The sequence below is a fragment of the Anoplopoma fimbria genome, chromosome 10 (genome assembly GCF_027596085.1).
Source record: "Anoplopoma fimbria isolate UVic2021 breed Golden Eagle Sablefish chromosome 10, Afim_UVic_2022, whole genome shotgun sequence".
NCBI classification, from domain to species: domain Eukaryota; kingdom Metazoa; phylum Chordata; class Actinopteri; order Perciformes; family Anoplopomatidae; genus Anoplopoma; species Anoplopoma fimbria.
In genome coordinates, this window is record NC_072458.1 from 7751359 (window position 1) to 7768456 (window position 17098).

Sequence of the window (17098 nt, forward strand, 5' to 3'; positions counted from 1 at the left end):
TATATCTCAAAAATCAAACTATTCATATAAAATGCACAACGAGATCTCCTTTAAAGATCAAATCTAGGTATGTTTTTATTATTCATGGGAAAATATAGATAGACCCTAGGATGCACTGATAAAAGGTGATTATTTTAGAATTTTAGATTTCACTGACTACTGTCACCAACATTATCACTGAATTCAAGTTCCACATTGGCCTCTTAGTGGTTTCAAGTCAGTTCCGGTAATAAACTTAATTTTTTTTAAACCAATAGACACTTTAGTGTTGAAAATAGTACCCTTAGAATTGCAGATTAAATGAATAGCTTGTATCAAATCAAAAATGACAGAAATAAGCTTGTTTTTACACTTGTACACAATTATAGTTTAGTGCAATCTATGTTTTTTTTTTTTTTATTCAAGCATGTTTTTTTAATTATCTCTGTACCCTTAATAATGGTTAACCAGTGGAAACCCAATGCAGTCATTGTAATCAATTCCCAGGCTATGTAATATTGTCCCTTGCCTGATACAGCTCTCATAAGTTTGAATCTTTGTGACCTTTTTTTCAGGCGTCCTCTGCTGATGAGCAGCCGGCTGCTGTGTCAGAGCTTCTTCAGGAGTTGCAGGAGGTCAGAGACGAGGCCTCAGCCACCAAAGAGCAGCTCGCCTGCTACAAACAGAGCTGCAGCAAACTACAGGAGGAGCTCCAAGTATGTGACTGCCTCTTAGTGTTCATATATTAGAGAGTACTTCTAATGTTTGGTGAGACTGATGAACATGTGCTTTCCTTCTAGGACAAAACCGTTACAATAGAGAGACTAAAGGACCAACTTCAAAAGGTAAGAACAAAGATTTGACGCTTCAGTTTACATTTATTTATGAACAATTTCTTGTCTTATATTGAGACTTTACGTGTCTTTAGGTATCATCTGGCGGCCTTGAGGAGGCCAAGGTGTCTGAGCTTCAACAGGAGTTAACGGAGGCTCAGAATGAGGCAGCTTCCACCAAAGAGGAGCTGAACAGCTGCAGGGAGAGTTTAGAGAAGCTACAGGAGCTGCTGCAGGTACAGAGCCAGTTGGACATTTAAAATCAAAACAATCGTATCCTGTCCTGGGTGCTTGGTTCAGTGAAATTCATCTGTAGAAACCTCAGTCCTTCACAAAGATAGTATTCTTTATGTTTACGTTTCTTTGTAATTAAAAGTTGACATTTGACACGTTATTTGAAATTGATACCTTTGATCGTGGGTAGATTTGAGTTCATGAAACTGATATTTAAGGTAACAGTTTGACATTTTTGGAAAAACATGTATTTGATATTTACTTTCTTTCCGAGTGTTAGATGAAAAAAATCTGTACTTTACTCTTATCTGTCCTATGAATATGACACTGGAGCAAGCAGCCAATAGTTTAGTTAACATGAAGGAAACAATGAAAGGGCTAACCTGGCTCTGTCCAAAGTTACCATGGAATTAGTATCTGTCCTCTCTTCTAATTCTCAGAAAGAGAATAACTGTTTCCCAAATTGTGTTTTCAAAGGAGCGGGAAATGACCATCGCTAACCTCAAAGGAGAACTTTTTAAAGTAAGTCAGAAATGTTCATTTTTTTCTGCACTGAAATATGATGTGCAGTTTCATCAGCATATGTATATTTCTCCAAAACTGATCTTTGTTTTTTTTTAAGTAGTATTCTTTAATGAAACTTGATGCTTGGCGTTGTGTGTAGTATTTGACCACCTGTCCAATCGCCCTCAAGGTACAAGCTGAAGAAAGCAGAGACGACATAACAGAACTTCTCGAGGAGGTCAGAAACGATGCCGCTTCCACCAAAGAGGAGCTCAACATCTACAGGCAGCGTAATGAGAAACTTCAGGAGGACCTCCAAGTCCGTGAAGTTTCCATTTCTAAACTCAAAGAGGAGCTCCAGGAGATGAGAGAGAATGTGGATACCACCAAACAAGAGCTCAACAGCTACAGGCAGCACAACGAAAATTTACAGAATGAACTCCACGTCCGTGAGCTCTCCATTTCTAAGCTCAAAGAGGAGCTCCAGGAGGTACGAACAGCCTTGATGAAGGCAGCGGATTCTGGTCCTCCATCTCCCTCTCCCTCTCCCTCTCCTCAGCCTGTCTCCTCTGCTTCTTCCTCCTCCACCACCCAGCCTAAAAGGAAAGGAAGCAAACAGCCCGCTGGAAAAGGAAGCAGTGCCAAAGATAAACCATCTCTCTCCAGGAAAAACTCTGCCCCTTCCAGCCAGTCCTCCAACAAGTCTCACAGTTCTCGACTGAACAGCAGCTCTGAGCAGCAACACGTGACGGTAACACACTCGTTCACGCAGACCGAACCTCTCCAAATGTCCGACCTCGGCCTAGAAAGCGAGTCTGCAACCAAAGACGAGATGGAGGAGGTGATCGGAGAGTTCCAGGAGAAGATTGACCAGATGCAAGAGCTCCACGCTGCAGAAATCCTGGACATGGAGGCTCGGCATATTTCAGAGAGCGAGAGCCTTCGTAGGGACACGCAGGCCCTGGAGAACGAGTGCAAGGCCCTCAAAGCGGTCATCGACAAGCTGCGCTCCACAGAGGTAAAGGCAGAAAAAAATGTCCATATCCCAGCCCTGTGCTTAAGCTAATGATTATTTTAATGTCTATTAATCTGTTAGATATCCAATGTCCAATGATGTAAAATGTAGAAAAGTAGCAAATCGTCACATTTGAGGCACTGGAATTAGGAAATATTTAGCAATTGATAAGTGACTTAAAGATTAAGCAACTGTCAAAATTGGTGCCAATTCATCTTCTATCAAACAACTACTTGATTAATTGTATCTGCACTCAAGAAATGAACAGTAGGTCTATGTTTTGAAGGTGTCCCATTCTAAGGACATAAGTACTTTTGTTGTATTATACTTCTGAGTGATACAGTGAAAGAAGGATCTGATTCATGTATAATCTGTTCTAGGCCCTTTCATCAAGACAAGAGCGTCCTACATCACTGTTCAAAGATGGCTACACAAGTGGTGAGAAACAACTCATTGAAACAGCACAATAACACCAATCTCCTCTGTTTACGTTACTGCTTCAAATGTCTAAGTCTCTTTTATTCCAGTTTTATGATCTCCTCATACTTCATGCGTATTGAGATTTTGTTTGAAAAAACAATTTAGAGTTATCTATAAACAGCATATTCCTGAGAGAGTTGTCTGCTCCTCTATTGTTATTTCTATGTTTATTCCCAAAGGCATAAGCGTTGGTAATACCGGAAACCGTTTCAGAATTTTGTTTGTTTTCATCTTGCAGACAGCAGCTCGGACTACAGCCAGCGGACTGGATTTGACTTCCCGAGCTTGCAGCAGGAGTTTAGGTCGACTCCAGAGGGCGCGAGGAGAGAGACTGATGATCCACTGCCCGACCGGATCAAGGTAGAACCTTCCCTTACTAGAAACGTTGTCCTAGAGCTCATCAATACATGCTTATACTGAATTAGGATTGTAATGTTAATTATCATAGTGATGAAAATGAACAAGAAAAGAATGGTAGTAAATCCAACAGCGTGTTTGTGTATTTAGACGTTGCTCCGTGAGGTACACACGGAGGGCATGCAGGTGCTCTCTCTGTCGGAGCTCCCTCTCACTGAGGGCGAGCCGGGCAGCCAGTTCAACGTCCCAGGGTGGGTGAAGGAAAGAGACGCCTTACTGGCGACTGTGGAGTCTCTCAAAGGCCTCATCACCCAGATGCAGACACACAGAGAAACACAGGTAGAAGAAACCCCCACAGACTTCACAAAACACTGCTTACCTTGTCAGAGCTCAAGTTGTCATCTTTTGGTCTTCGTGGTTTGTGTGTGTGCTTGTGTCTTTATCTGTGTGTCTCTGACTTGCTGCAGACGTCTGGCGGTGTTGACTGGCGTGCGGAGCTGCTGGATGCAGTGCGGCAGGTGTTTATGAGGGAGCGCAGCGTGCTGAAGAGCGCACTCTACAGCCAGCTGGACCTGCTGGACACCAGCGATGCTATCATCCACCTCAATCAGCTGGAGCGCAGACTGGCTGAACAGGTCCGACAGAACAACTGAATCTATAATATGGCCGGAATACACTCACACATCTCATTTATTATTTACTGTTAAAATCCAGTACTAGCACAGATGATAAAGCATTTATTTTAGAATATACCATGTCAAACCAGTCAGTAAAGATTCATTTTAACTAGAACTTTTCAAAACAAAGTTGCAAAATGCTTCACAATAAAAGCATTAAACATCAAACAGGCAGGAAAGTAACAACACAAGAACAACACAACATACTTAACAAAACAAATTAAAATCAAGCTCAGACAGTTTTCTTTTCTCTTTTTAAAATAAAGAATATTGAGCAATTTATTGTTTTCACTGCACGCGGTAAGGTTTGAACCACACATAAGTAGTTGAAAAGTGTGAATTCTTTGATTATTAAAATCCCTGTCTTTGCTTTTAAACAAATACTACTGACTGATTCCTATGACATTATTTCAATGTCTGGCTTTTACACAACAGGAGACAAAAAAAATCTGTATATTACTGGGCAGAAACAACCTTTTCTTGTCTTTACTCTCCTTGGATTACCATTTGTGCTGGTCAGTAACAACATTTTTGTGATCCTGATCCAGGACGCCGTGCACAGAGAGGCGATGGGGTCACTCCACACTGCGGACAGATCCAGTCTCATCTCCGAGATTCATCAGCTCCGAGGTCAACTAGAGCAACTTCATCAAGGTGAAACTACTCTCACTCTACTGATGATGTTCTTCAAGCATTTCGATATTTGCTCACTAGAAGTAGGACGTCCTGATGTTGATGTTTTCTGATTGTTGTCCTTCAGGTGCTCTACCTGTTGCATCATTGGGTGATGAACGTAGCGCGAAGGAGCAGGGAGGAGGAGCCGATGGAGCAGCGGAGGCAGACAGGCTGCTGGTGGAGGAGCTGAAGAGTGAACTGTCCCAGACTCAACTGGAGCTGGAGACGACACTCAAGGCTCAGCACAAACACCTCAAAGAGCTGGACACACTCAGGTTAGACATAACCTGAGTTTTCCAACACACCTGGATTTATACAGTAAAGCTATAGACGGGAAATATGATGATATAGAGAGTGGGGTACTGCATGCAACAGAGTTCTCAGACATTTCTTGAATTTTCTTGAACATTTTAATCATCAGATTTATCCATCTTGGGTCCCCTGGAGAACCAATTATTTATCATTTTCTTCAGTAAATGTTTGCTTCCAATCTAAACTGCTTAATTTGAACGAACCAAACTTCAAAAAACCTAAAACAATTATATAGGATTCAAATATCCATTACAGCTAAACTCATTGATATGTCCGTCAACAGGGCAGAGGTATCACAGAAGGCTGCTGAGGTGGACGCACTGAACGACCAGCTGACTGAGGACAGGAAGAAGAGCAGAGATCTTCAGTGGGCCATGGAGAAGGAAAGGTGTCGAACTGGGAAAAATGAGGAGAGTAAACGAGAAGAACTAGAGGTAAGGTTCCTTTCGTATGTTGGAATATTTTAGCATAATTTGAAAGCTAACCAAGGATGCGGGCCACAAATTAGCTTCAGCTGGACTTCCTATATTCATATTCATCCTTGTTTTTCTTCTTCCTATTTAACAAAATGTGTCAATCTTGCCCCCTGTTAAATAGACACATTTAAATAAATAGGTGAGCTTTTCTTTTTCAGCATTTAACACATTATGTAGGTATTTGTGTTGGAAACATAAAAAAATGTCAGAGTCAATGCACTTCTGCTAGTGATATCTTCCCATCTCAACCTTCCCTTTCTTATGCTTCTAAAAACAAGTGTGTATCCATTCTCCTCCTAAGGACCTGAACCTGAGTCTGGAGGAGCAGAAGAGCCGCGTGGCCCAGCTCACCCTGACCCTGGAGCAGGAGCGCCAGGCCTCGTCTCAGCTCTCCCAGCAGGCCGACCAGGAGCGTCTCAGCCTCCACAGTCGCCTCCAGGAGTTCCAGGTCCAGCTGGAGACGGAGCGAGCCAAGGCCCTGGAGATGAGCACCGCGCTGGGGAGGGAGCGGGAGCTGCGGACGGGTGTGTCCTCAGATAGCGGTCCCTCCAGTGAGCAGCGGGAAGAGGAGGATGGGAGGAGGCTCGACGAGGAAGGGAGTCTGCTGGAAAGACTGCAGAGAGAGCTGGATGACAAACATACACAGGTGGGATGTTTTCTAAAGAATTTGCTCCAAATCGCCAACAAGATGAGGGATAAAAAGTATAAATGATGATTATATTATGAATCATTGTCAAAATGTCTTGTATTCAACTATTTGTAAAATCTATCCTCATCATTATTTTTATCTTAAGTCTGTATTGCTTCCTCATGTTTCCTCTCCAGGTGGTTCACCTCCTCAGTCAAGTGGAGGCTCAGAAGCTCGAGGTGGTACGGAAAGAGGAGGAACTGACTCTGGGGAGTCAAAGGTCCAGACGGGACCAGGAGGCGCTGCTGGAGGCTCGGGCCCAGCTAGAGAGGCTGGAAGCACAAATGTCTGAGGCCCAGGAGCAGCTGGAGAGAGAGACGAGGAGGAGTAAGAGTCTAGAAGGAGAGAAGGAGAGACTGGAGGAGAGGTTGAGCCAGTTAGCGGAGCAGAGAGGAGGAAGGGACGGGAGCGGACCTCTGCAGGCCGACGGCCACAGTGTGAGTATCAACTAGTCACACACTCTTAATGTATAAATATTTATTTCATAGTTCTTATGTTCAGACATTCTTATTGAAGCTGTGCTGTTATTTCCTAAACAGCAGGCTCTCTTGCAAAGCGAGTCTACCGACCGAACTAAAGACTGGGTGTTCCAGCAGAAGAGTGGAAATGTTCAGTCAGCGAGCTCCACCACGTCGCCCCACCTGGAGGCCTCTCCAACAGGTCACACCAGCGGACCACACCAAGGTCCTTGGCGCACGGTCGACAAGATCTTGGGCAAACTCCACCTCATTTCCTCCAAGATCCGCAGCATGGCGAACAAGAATACGGGAAGGTAATCCATGCTTTTATAATAACATTAACAAGTACTCCATATCACCTGTTTAAGGTGACGATATTTACAGCTTGTACTGCTGCACTCAAGGTGCAAAAAAAAAACTGAACTGCATTAATACAGTCTTAATAGAAGTAAGACTTAATAAGCCGTTAACAAATCCATACATGTACTATGATATGCAGGACTTATTTTATATAGTCTTATGGAATTAACGCAATGTTTGTCATTTGTACACGTGTGTGTGTGTGTGTGTGTGCAGGCTGACTGCAGAGGTCGACAGTGAAGAGATATCTTGGGTGCAGTCGAATGTTAATGAGGTCATCACTATGCTCCAGCAATCCCCAGGTCTACCCTCCATCCCCGAGGTTAGGAACCTATATTTATATTATTATATTTGTATATTACTGATGTTTAATTTAATATTTGTGGATTTTGTGGCTAAGTTAATTTAAAATGTATTATATACAAAGGTATAACATGAAAGAGGAATTGTTTACTCCACATACAGGTGGACAAATTTTGATCAAAAGAAGAATTTCCTCTTCGCTGACGAGCTAAAGTCAACTGTTTGTTTATTTTTATAACCGTCTTTAATCTGTTGAGCTCCCCAACATGACTACACATGGTTGTGACGGCTTGCGTGTTTCCCAGCAGAGTGTTTCCCTGCTGGCGGGAGGCTCCACCACCACCAGCTCCTCCAACACCCTGACGGAGCGGCTGCTGAGGCAAAATGCCGAGTTGACAGGTTTTGTCAGCCGTCTCACAGAAGAGAAGAACGACCTGAGGAACCACACGCTGCGCTTGGAGGAAGAGCTCCGACGCTACCGGAATGCTGGACTGGGATCAGGCGACAGTGTGAGTACATGGCAGGAAATACTGATTGAGATGACCATACAGATGTTATTATACGTATTACAACACTTTTCTGAAACTGGAATCAATGTTATTGTGTACCATAAATGTGGCAGCCAAAACTATAAGATAATGAAAGATAATAGAAGTACCCTGATGTGGAAAGCTCAAATATAAACTTTTTCTTTTGTTTTAGCTTTTCATCTCTTGTCATTCCGTGCAGGAGACTCAGATTAAATTCTATTGTTTCATTTTGTTTTGCAGTTCAGCAGCAGGAGAGGAGTGTCGAAGGCGGACTCGTCAGGTATGATACTTTCCCAGGAGCGGGAGGCTTGGACGAGAGAGAAGGTCCGTCTGGAGAAAGCTTTACTTCTGGCCCAGACCCAGGTGGCCCGACTCCGGGGGGAGATCAGGACCGACACCCTGCGAGAGATAACTGGACCTGAGGCTGACAATGCTGCACTGAAGGTCGGCTAAAAACAGCTAATGAGTCAGTTTATATCTGTGGAGCTGGTAGTCAACCTGTGTAATCATATCATTTTTACTCTTTTCCTTTCCTCCAGAGGATGTACGGGAAGTATTTGAGGTCAGAGAGCTTCCGTAAAGCTCTGATCTACCAGAAGAAGTATCTGTTGTTACTGCTGGGCGGCTTCCAGGAGTGTGAGGAAGCCACACTGTCGCTCCTCTCCAGGATGGGCGGTCGGCCGGCGCTCCCCGGCGTGGAGTCCCTTAGCCAGCACCGCCGGGGGCTGATGCGTTTCCGCTCTGCCGTCCAAGTCTCTATCGCCCTCTCCAGGTAGGCAGCCAGAGCTCTGTGTGTTAGTTTTGGGTAATGCTTTCCAAAACTTCTTCATTATAAACAGAGATTGAATGACAGCTGGGATACGTTCTTGAGCTACAGAACTTATCGGTACACTCGTGCTTCAGCTAGTGAGCCTTTTGGCAAGTGCAGACCACATTTTACTGTGCATGTGTTGTACCCCAGTGATATGACGTGTGACATCTTCTTTTAAACCTTGATGTTAAAATGGTAATCCTTAAGATTTCAGTCCTTTTGAGTTTCCATTTGAGTGAAAACAATGGAAATGTGCTCAAAGTTTAGAAGTGTGTAGTCTTGTTGATAATTCATGAGATTCAAGTTTTCTGAATTGTGTGCTTAATTCCATTTTTCTTTTGGGCATATAATGGAGAATAACTGTAATACATTTATTTTCATGAACGTCTCCATAGACACACAGATTGTAAGTCTGCAAATGTATAAATATTGCAAAACTTTAATCAGCAAGCCAAAAGTAAAATGCCATTGTGTTAATTTCCTCGTCGAAAGTACACACTTTATTTATTTTATTTATTTAAATGAAAATCTTTAAGATTGCCACTTTATATGCATTAAAATAATTTACAGATACATTTTCTGAAAGTAAAACCTGCACATCTTCTGCTCAGAATGCGTTTCCTAGTGAAGCGGTGGCACAAGGCGACAGGGATGAGCTCCACAACCACCTGCAGCGTCAACAAGAACGGAGCAGGAATGATTTTAGGTAACCAAAACATATCCGGTTTTACTTCTACATGGTAGAGAGTATAATTTAGAAGTGATGCTCACTCAATATTGTATTCTCATCTCTCAGGTACTGAGGTGAGGGACTCACCGTACCTCCACCCGGGCAGCGTGGATATGTACAGAGACCGAGGAAGTGGGGGAGGAGTCTCCAGCGGCAGAGGGAGGAGTGGACGTGAATCCCCCAGATCGGCTGTCTCCTCCACTCAGCACAGGTGCAACTAACAATTACTGTCATTATCAATTAACCTAACAGTCTATCCAGATAGGTCTTTAAAAGGCGAAAAAATAACAAGATATCAGCCCAAATGTCAAATTTTATAATATATGTCTAATATTATTGTAATAATATGTTTATAGTGACATCTTGTGTCAGCTCTGATACTGAAAGGTCTGTGTTGTGTAGGTTTCACATGGCCGGAGACCACGGAGCTCTCACCTGTTCCCACCTGCAGAGTTACGACCCCGACCGAGCGCTCACTGACTACATCTCCAGACTGGAGGCGCTGCAGAGGAGGCTCGGCAGCGTGACATCAGGTAGACCGTTTTCCATTTAGTAAACATGAAATCAGCACATGTGATGGTTTTATAATTAAAAGAGTGCCACTGACAGAGAAATGTTGTGAATACCAAGGCAAAGTTTATATTTAAGACACTTTTGTCACACAGGTGCACACAAACACATCGTTTAGCATTATAAAATGTGTTGATTATATATTAATTGCTGTGCAGTATACCAATAGTTCCAGTTGTTTGAACTCTATAAAGTAAGTCTAAAATTTACCCAACAACCTTTTATTCTCTCCGCAGGTGCCTCTTCGTATGCTCAATTGCACTTTGGCTTGAGAAGATAGACGCTGTCATGTTACTTTGGCTTGAAGAAACTCAGTTGCCTTTTCTCGTGCTGAGTGCTCTGCTGTTTTCTATCATTCTGGTGTGGACTGTATCTTTCCATGTGGACCAAAACACACGTTTTTTTATTAGTGTATGACATGTTGTATTCAGGCTTTTTGTCGCCAGCACTTGAAAAACAGCTATGTTTGTAAATGAATCTGCCTCTATGTTGTGGATGAACTGCAATCATGTATATTTGTCTAATGCTAATTTAAGACCTTGTGATTAATTTATATGTTTGTGTTGTATGGGTGGAGCGTTACATAGAGAATGTTTGGGTTTATTGTTGAGGAGGCTGCTAATGGATATTCTACACTACACTGTGTTTTGTTTAGGCCAGACGGACTACAGAGGACATTTGTAGAGAACGTATTTTTGTAAAGCGTAGGAGCTTTGAATTTTCTGGGTATTTTGTCAAAAACTGAAATAAAGAGGACTACATTAATTGAAAGAGTTGTGTATTTTTCATTTCTTCTTAATGTCCACTGACTAAAACAGGATAGTTGTTGTGCTGAAACTTAGTTATTCATTAAATTGGGCATCATGTGTTGGAGCAGGTTTTTCCCAGTTTCTTTATTGAAAGAAATAATTAAACATTAACAGCTTTTTTTCTGAAACAAAAATCACAAAAAAGGACAAAATGAACAAAAATGTCATGACCCACAGTATTTTTCTATAATGAATAAAGACATTTTACAGAGTTTGATTCGAGTCCTATGAAAAACAAAACAGCTTGTGCAGTTTAAGCTCTTGATCATCAGTGCTCGTTAACTCAACAAGGTCCAGGAGGAAAGTTCTTAATTAGTACAGGTCAACTTTAAAACCCTTTATTAAAAGTTTAAGTAAAGGCAACAAAGTTTATGTCCCCAAATATCCTCATTTAGTTATTTTAAGATTTAAATTATTTGGAAGGAAATTGATCTGTGACAGTGTGGCAGCATCCCACAACAGCTGATTCTTAATTCAGACTCTGCACTAGGGGCTTGCAACTGTTTACAGAAAGTGATGTTAAGCTGTTATTGTTGTTGTTTTTTCAATGTGTTTAATGCAATAAAGGCCACATTTTCACTTGCCTGTCTTATGATGCAGGAATAATAATTTCACTGGATAACTGCTGAGAAAACTTCCACCCAAACAAATCTAGAATAAGGACTGAAGTAAGACCCTCTGCTTGGTTTAACAGTTATCAACTGAATAAAACTTGCTAGGGCCCCAAGGCTTCATTCACTTATCAGATGTTTCCCCTCCATCAAAGAACCTTGTTTCTGACCATTTCTATTTTTAAGAATTCACATTGTGAATAATAGCATATGTTTTCAAGTCAGAGTCATACAGTCAGTGTAATCAACTCTGGAAACACAAGTCTGTTGACATTCAGGGTAAAAAGGTCTAAAAGAAGCACAAAAACTAAACGATTGGGCATTTGAGCAAACAGCGTTGATCTAAATGTCCCTAAATTCAAGTCCCAGGAAGTCAGAGCTTCGGTTCAAACACTCAGGATGTTGGACGATTTCCTCGTGTCTTTGCTCCTCGCCTCTCACTGTTTCCTCCTCTTGTATCTGATGACGGGGTTGTGAGGGGTATGAATCATTGTGGTGTAGTTGATTGTGGGGAAATATCCGTCCACCAGGTCAAAGTGGTACATGCGCAGTAAAGTGGACCAGATGGTTTTGATCTGGACGTAGGCAAAGTTCTCCCCGATGCAGCGATGGCGACCTGAAGAGCAGACAACAGAGGTACAGTTATGATTTGGAGGTTTTTTTTAAGCATTTCGTGTACATCATTTTATTTCTAGTGTGCTCTGTTTTAAACAGATATCAAAAATATGCTACAGACAGCAAACTGAAATACAAGTTGCGAAAGCACATGAATTTTAACAGCATTTTATAAATGAAGTTACACAATTGACACTATTTATCATGTTAATTATTGAGAAATATTTTACTTCTTGATGGAGACTGTATGTACTAAATTAAAGATTATTTCTCACCGGCTCCAAACGGCACATAAGCAAACTTCTCCCCTGCAGCGGGGTTGTCGTTGAGGTAGCGGTCAGGGCTGAACTCCATCCTCTCCGCCCAGGTGTCCTGCAGGCGGTGGTTGACAGTGGGGGAGACGCAGACCTGGTGGCCCACAGGGATGGTGTATCCTGCTGCAGTCTGAGAGAATGAAGGAGAAAAACATACGCTGTGCTGAGAAACAGAGCATTAAAATAAAAAGGGATACTATTTATTTTTAGCTGATGTTAAATACTTAAAAGAAAACCCCTAGACAGGTGTTCTTACCTGTGGAGAGCGAGCCATCCTCATCATGGTCATGATAGGCGGGCGGAGACGCAGGGTCTCCTTCAGACAGCGCTCCAACAAGCTGAGATCTTTCAGCTGAGGACGACACCAGAAAAGAATATAAGGATTAACAGACAGTTAATCAGTAGAAAACATTTGAAGCGAATCTGTAATTCTCAGTAGCAGTTACTCAGTCTTTGTCAGAAGCCAGCAGATAGTCTGTTCTGATGCAAAATCTGTAACTTGGTATTTTGAGGAAATGTTATCTGTATTCATGATTGAAGCGTTATTGACTACAATCAATGTAACTGCAGATGCCTGTAAACCACATGATTTATAATGTTCATTACAAATAACTTTAACCAGGAGAGGGAGCACCTCCTTGCGTTTGGTCACCCCATGCACAATTGTGACATTTTGACCTATTTTATTATCTCATTGCAAATGATATGATACAATTTTGTACTGTGGGGTCATTTATTTTAATAATTGTCCATCACTTTGTCTAAATGGATAGATTTCGTCATGTTTTACGTTGGTTAGGGTGTAAAGTTAAGATGTTATTGGAAAGAAGTCATTTTCCAATTCAGTTTTTATATTTTAGAATTGTTGATAATTTGTTAAGATTCTTATGACCAATATAATCACAGTGTAAAATCAGCCTTGCCTGGTCGAAGTCGATTTGCAGCGCTTCTCCACACACAGCCTTCTGCTCGGCGTAGCAGCGCTCCTGCAGATCTTTGTCTCTGGCCAGAAAGAAACCCATCCAGGCGCTGGTGGTGGAGGACGTGTGCTGACCCGCCAGGAGGAGGCCAATCAGCATCCCCGCGATCTCGTCATCATTCAGGGGTCGTCCGTCTCTGAGGAGTAAACACAGTCATGAGGGTTTAAACGGCCATAATCATGTTTTAAATATTGTAGCAGAGAGCTTTCTACAAACACCGATTCAGACTGTTTATTGATTTTCTCTTGATGGTAATTTTAGCAACAGGCACTTAACACTGGGATATAACTTTTCCAGTTCTGACAATATAAACAGTGTCAGTTATATGTATTATCATTGTGATGTAATGTGGTTTCCTGATCAAATCCTCGGCTCAATTTCCTCTTGAAGTGTTATATTATGTACAATTAACCTAAAAACATATGATTTGAAGAATATTTGACCTTCCCTTCAGTTTACAAAAGGGTCACAAAGGTCAAGTAGGTAAGTTTTTTTATTGTATCTTAAAATGTCTAGATGTCATCTAATAATGCAATTGAATGTGAAAAGGCAAAAGTGTGATCCAGCAGCATGAGCTTACATCGGACACTGAAGCTATCTTACTTGTAGGTGGCATCGATGAGGGTCTGCAGGATGTCGTCCACTTTCTCTCCAGATTGTCTGCGCTTCTGAATCACCTTGAAGAAGATGTTCTTGATCTCTATGTGAGCTCTGTCCCTTTTCCTAACCAAAGACAATAGTAACATTTGTAACATTAGGAATGTCTTTCTCTCCACAGATGTGTGTGTCCTGAGCTCCTCCAGCAGCCCTACCTGAAGCTGGGCAGTGGCAGCCAGCCGGGCAGGAGCCAGGCAGCGTGGCTGAACCCTCCGTCCAGGTCGGCGTAGAGCTGGGCCACGTGCTCATTCAGCATGCTGCGGATCTCCTTCCCGTGAAGGCAGCTGCTGGCCGTCAGGATGATCAGCTCGGACAAGGCCTCAAACAGGTCTGAAACATAAAAGAAGTGAATTAAGTCAGATCCAGAAACAGCAACAAGCCAGAGCAGACAGACAAATCTGTATTTGTGGGATTTCTTATCATTACTTGTAACTTTACAAACTCCATAAATTGTTGGGTTAAAGAGACCAAAACAAGCTGGAAGTAGTCTGATTAAAATGTAATTATGTCACTTGTTAATTTGTAATATTCATGTTTTAATCAGGTTATTTGTTAAGGATCTTACTTCTCTCCCCGCTGTCTCCCCATCTCTGAAAATACTCGATGGTCTCTGCCTCGATGATTTTTACATGTTCCTTAAAATGAGCAATGTTCAGTCCTGTCTTCAACATCTTCTTTTGTTCCAGAAAGATCTGCAAACACATTAAAGAAAAGAATGCATTACAGCTGCAATATTCATGCTTTTCAGCATTTATGAACTTGGTTGGATCTTATTTCTATTGCTGATCTGACTCTCTTTAATGTACCCATGTGAATGTGTAAATAAATGTGATTTTTACTCACAGGGTTCGGCACATCATAAGCCACTCCTTTGCCAAACACTGGTGTGGTCAGTCTGGAGTAGACGTCTTCTGCGTTCAGGTCCTCGTTCTTGCTGTTGAACATCAGCGTGGCTGCTTCGCTGCCCAGCAGGTAAGTGAATGTACTCCCCACCATGGTGAAGCTGAATACAGGGCCGTACTGGGGGTGGACAGCAGAGACGCAAGGGTTAAAACAGAACTATGGGGGTCGGGACAATATGAACCTGAGAAGCTGTAGGGTAATTGATCTAACTCCTCTACTGTTTTAGCATTTTCACATGTAATTTCATCTTTTCCATCTTCTAAGACTTATTTAAATGGCATTTATTTGTATTTTGATTGCTGGTCATAAACCTCCTACATACAACTGGTGTCACAAGTAGATTTTGTGTTGCCTTTAGTCGAGTGTGTACGTGTGCCAGGTAAAATAAGACATAAGACAAGTTTTTTTTCTTTGCACAAGTGCAAACTGCAACATAAAGGTGAAACTAACAATTATTTTCATTACCATTTAACCTGTCTTGCACTTTCTCCATAAATTGATGAATCATTTGGTAGATAAAACATAGAATTTCTCAAGATCTATTTTGAAATATTCAATTGCTTGTTTTGTGACAGAACCTTTTAGTCCAGAACCTGAATCAATTTTACTTACTTTTTCATAAGCATTTTCAAGAAATTCAATGGGGCTTTTCCCAAATGCAATGGCATGACCCAGGAAGGGGATGCTGGAGGGTATGTATGGTGGATATTTCTGCAAAAAGAAACATGATAAGAGTGGATGATGGACATAAAGCTGGCATTTCAACAACCATTTTTGGCACTTATTTTAATGTTTGTTTAACTTACCAGATCACTGTCGGAGGACTGTTTGAGCAGCAGCTTAGAAATATATCCCACAGTCAGAGTGATGACAGAAACTGCCAGCACCACGGAGGTCAGGTTGTCGGACACTGTCCCAACAGTGTCCCCGAGCAGTTTACTGCTCATTTCATACAAGTGCATGGACATTTTAACTTCCTCCGTCGGATCCGTACTTTCTGAACAACGGTCCCGCTAAAGCCTGGGAGCAATTCGCTTTTGGATAAAGAAGATAAATGTCCACTTATTCAAAGTTTCCACGGCCGATAAATGTCCAGTTCATCTGATGTTGATGTTGGCGGACTGTTGGTGATATTTCCCTACTGGCTCTACCTGTCAATAGTCGCCCCGCCCCCGCCTGACCGACGGAGGCTTCCTATTGGCTGATGACTGCGTGTCCGTCAAGCAACCGCCGCTGTGATTGGCTGCCGGTACCTGAACCGATGTCTTGCTATATGATGTCACTACAGCAGGACGAACATGGTCTGCGCCATCGACTCAAAAGATTTTGTGGATAATATCAAAATCATTGTATTTTTGCTTTAAAATACGTCATTGCGTGCGGTTTAAAAGGTCCACCTTTTTTATGTTGTCGCAGAGAGTGACCGAATAATAATTGAAATAGCTATATGACATATGGACAAAGTGAAAATGATAAATAAAGTAGGCTTCATGATTTTTATTTTATGACATGTGCTATCCATTTACTTTAATATTTATAGAAATCATTAAAAGCCATAATAAGCCACAATACATAAGCATAATGTTCCATATTATACCAGTGCAGTCCCTGTTCAAAACATGCCTACCCTATTGCTTGGCCTGTGATGCTGCAGCTTGCAGCTTTCTTGAAAAATGCTAAGACAAACAATTTCCACTCCAGACTGTGCTTCCTTGGGTTCTCAGTAATGCACCGTTGCTTAGTTGCATCACACACCCAAGACCCAGCTACTCACGTTCAGAAACACCTGTGAAATAGACCTACAGTCTGGCTCACCAGAAAAAAACATGACCATTACCATTAGGGCAAGACTGGCAACCTGGACGTGGGGCCCCTGACTAAAAGGGCCTGAAACCGCCATAGACTTATCATATAATATGATTTCTTTATTATGTTACAATTCTAACCCATTGTACCCTCAAATAACTTACAAAAGGCCACTCAAAGCACTTCAAAATATGCAACTAAGCTGTATGGCCTGCTACTTACTGTGTACTTCTACTTCAGAGAAAAAACATTGTAGTACTACATTAATCTGACAGAGAAATGTTACTGGTTACATTGCAGATTTAGATTTGACTCACAAAATATAACAATTAGAATATTATTCATTAAACATTACATTACATTACAGTCATTTAGCATTAAACTATCCAGCATAAAACTATCCAGCATAAT

At 41.8% G+C, this 17098-nt stretch overlaps 2 protein-coding genes across 5 annotated transcripts in view; one reads left to right on the plus strand and one right to left on the minus strand.

Annotated features, from left to right (window-relative positions):
• akap9 (A kinase (PRKA) anchor protein 9) overlaps positions 1-10757 on the plus strand; it is a 62383-nt gene extending 51626 nt beyond the window's left edge. For 2 of the 4 annotated variants that reach the window (XM_054605683.1, XM_054605686.1), the window contains 23 exons: positions 555-695; positions 780-824; positions 908-1048; positions 1524-1568; positions 1741-2568; positions 2946-3003; positions 3284-3405; positions 3553-3741; positions 3870-4037; positions 4628-4733; positions 4840-5029; positions 5350-5500; positions 5844-6188; positions 6368-6667; positions 6770-7002; positions 7265-7370; positions 7657-7860; positions 8122-8325; positions 8421-8653; positions 9304-9398; positions 9489-9633; positions 9825-9955; positions 10229-10757. In XM_054605683.1, coding sequence (XP_054461658.1) covers positions 555-695; positions 780-824; positions 908-1048; positions 1524-1568; positions 1741-2568; positions 2946-3003; positions 3284-3405; positions 3553-3741; positions 3870-4037; positions 4628-4733; positions 4840-5029; positions 5350-5500; positions 5844-6188; positions 6368-6667; positions 6770-7002; positions 7265-7370; positions 7657-7860; positions 8122-8325; positions 8421-8653; positions 9304-9398; positions 9489-9633; positions 9825-9955; positions 10229-10272 — 4224 coding nt within the window. In that variant the 3' untranslated portion in view covers positions 10273-10757. The remainder of the gene's footprint in view (positions 1-554; positions 696-779; positions 825-907; positions 1049-1523; positions 1569-1740; positions 2569-2945; positions 3004-3283; positions 3406-3552; positions 3742-3869; positions 4038-4627; positions 4734-4839; positions 5030-5349; positions 5501-5843; positions 6189-6367; positions 6668-6769; positions 7003-7264; positions 7371-7656; positions 7861-8121; positions 8326-8420; positions 8654-9303; positions 9399-9488; positions 9634-9824; positions 9956-10228) is intronic. The other 2 variants (XM_054605684.1, XM_054605685.1) reach the window with 2 other exon arrangements.
• Positions 10758-10865: 108 nt separating this feature from the next.
• On the minus strand, positions 10866-15993 carry LOC129097308 (lanosterol 14-alpha demethylase). Its single transcript, XM_054606123.1, has 10 exons — positions 15688-15993; positions 15494-15592; positions 14822-14998; positions 14544-14670; positions 14134-14308; positions 13925-14044; positions 13265-13457; positions 12598-12693; positions 12303-12471; positions 10866-12028 (listed from the first exon to the last, which is right to left on the minus strand). Exons 1-10 carry the CDS (start codon positions 15847-15849, stop codon positions 11850-11852), a joined length of 1497 nt encoding a protein of 498 aa, XP_054462098.1. The 5' UTR covers positions 15850-15993; the 3' UTR covers positions 10866-11849.
• Between the last annotated feature and the right edge of the window lie 1105 nt (positions 15994-17098).

What these genes read in the sequence shown, in the direction of transcription:
- LOC129097308 (XM_054606123.1), bottom strand. Translation starts at nt 15,849, where the DNA reads ATGTCCATGCACTTGTATGAAATGAGCAGTAAACTGCTCGGGGACACT. An exon ending in CTGCCACTGCCCAGCTTCAG is followed by an intron (nt 14,045 to 14,133) that starts GTAGGGCTGCTG and finishes GTCTTTGGTTAG; the next exon opens with GAAAAGGGACAGAGCTCACA. An exon ending in TTATGTGCCGTTTGGAGCCG is followed by an intron (nt 12,029 to 12,302) that starts GTGAGAAATAAT and finishes TCTGCTCTTCAG; the next exon opens with GTCGCCATCGCTGCATCGGG.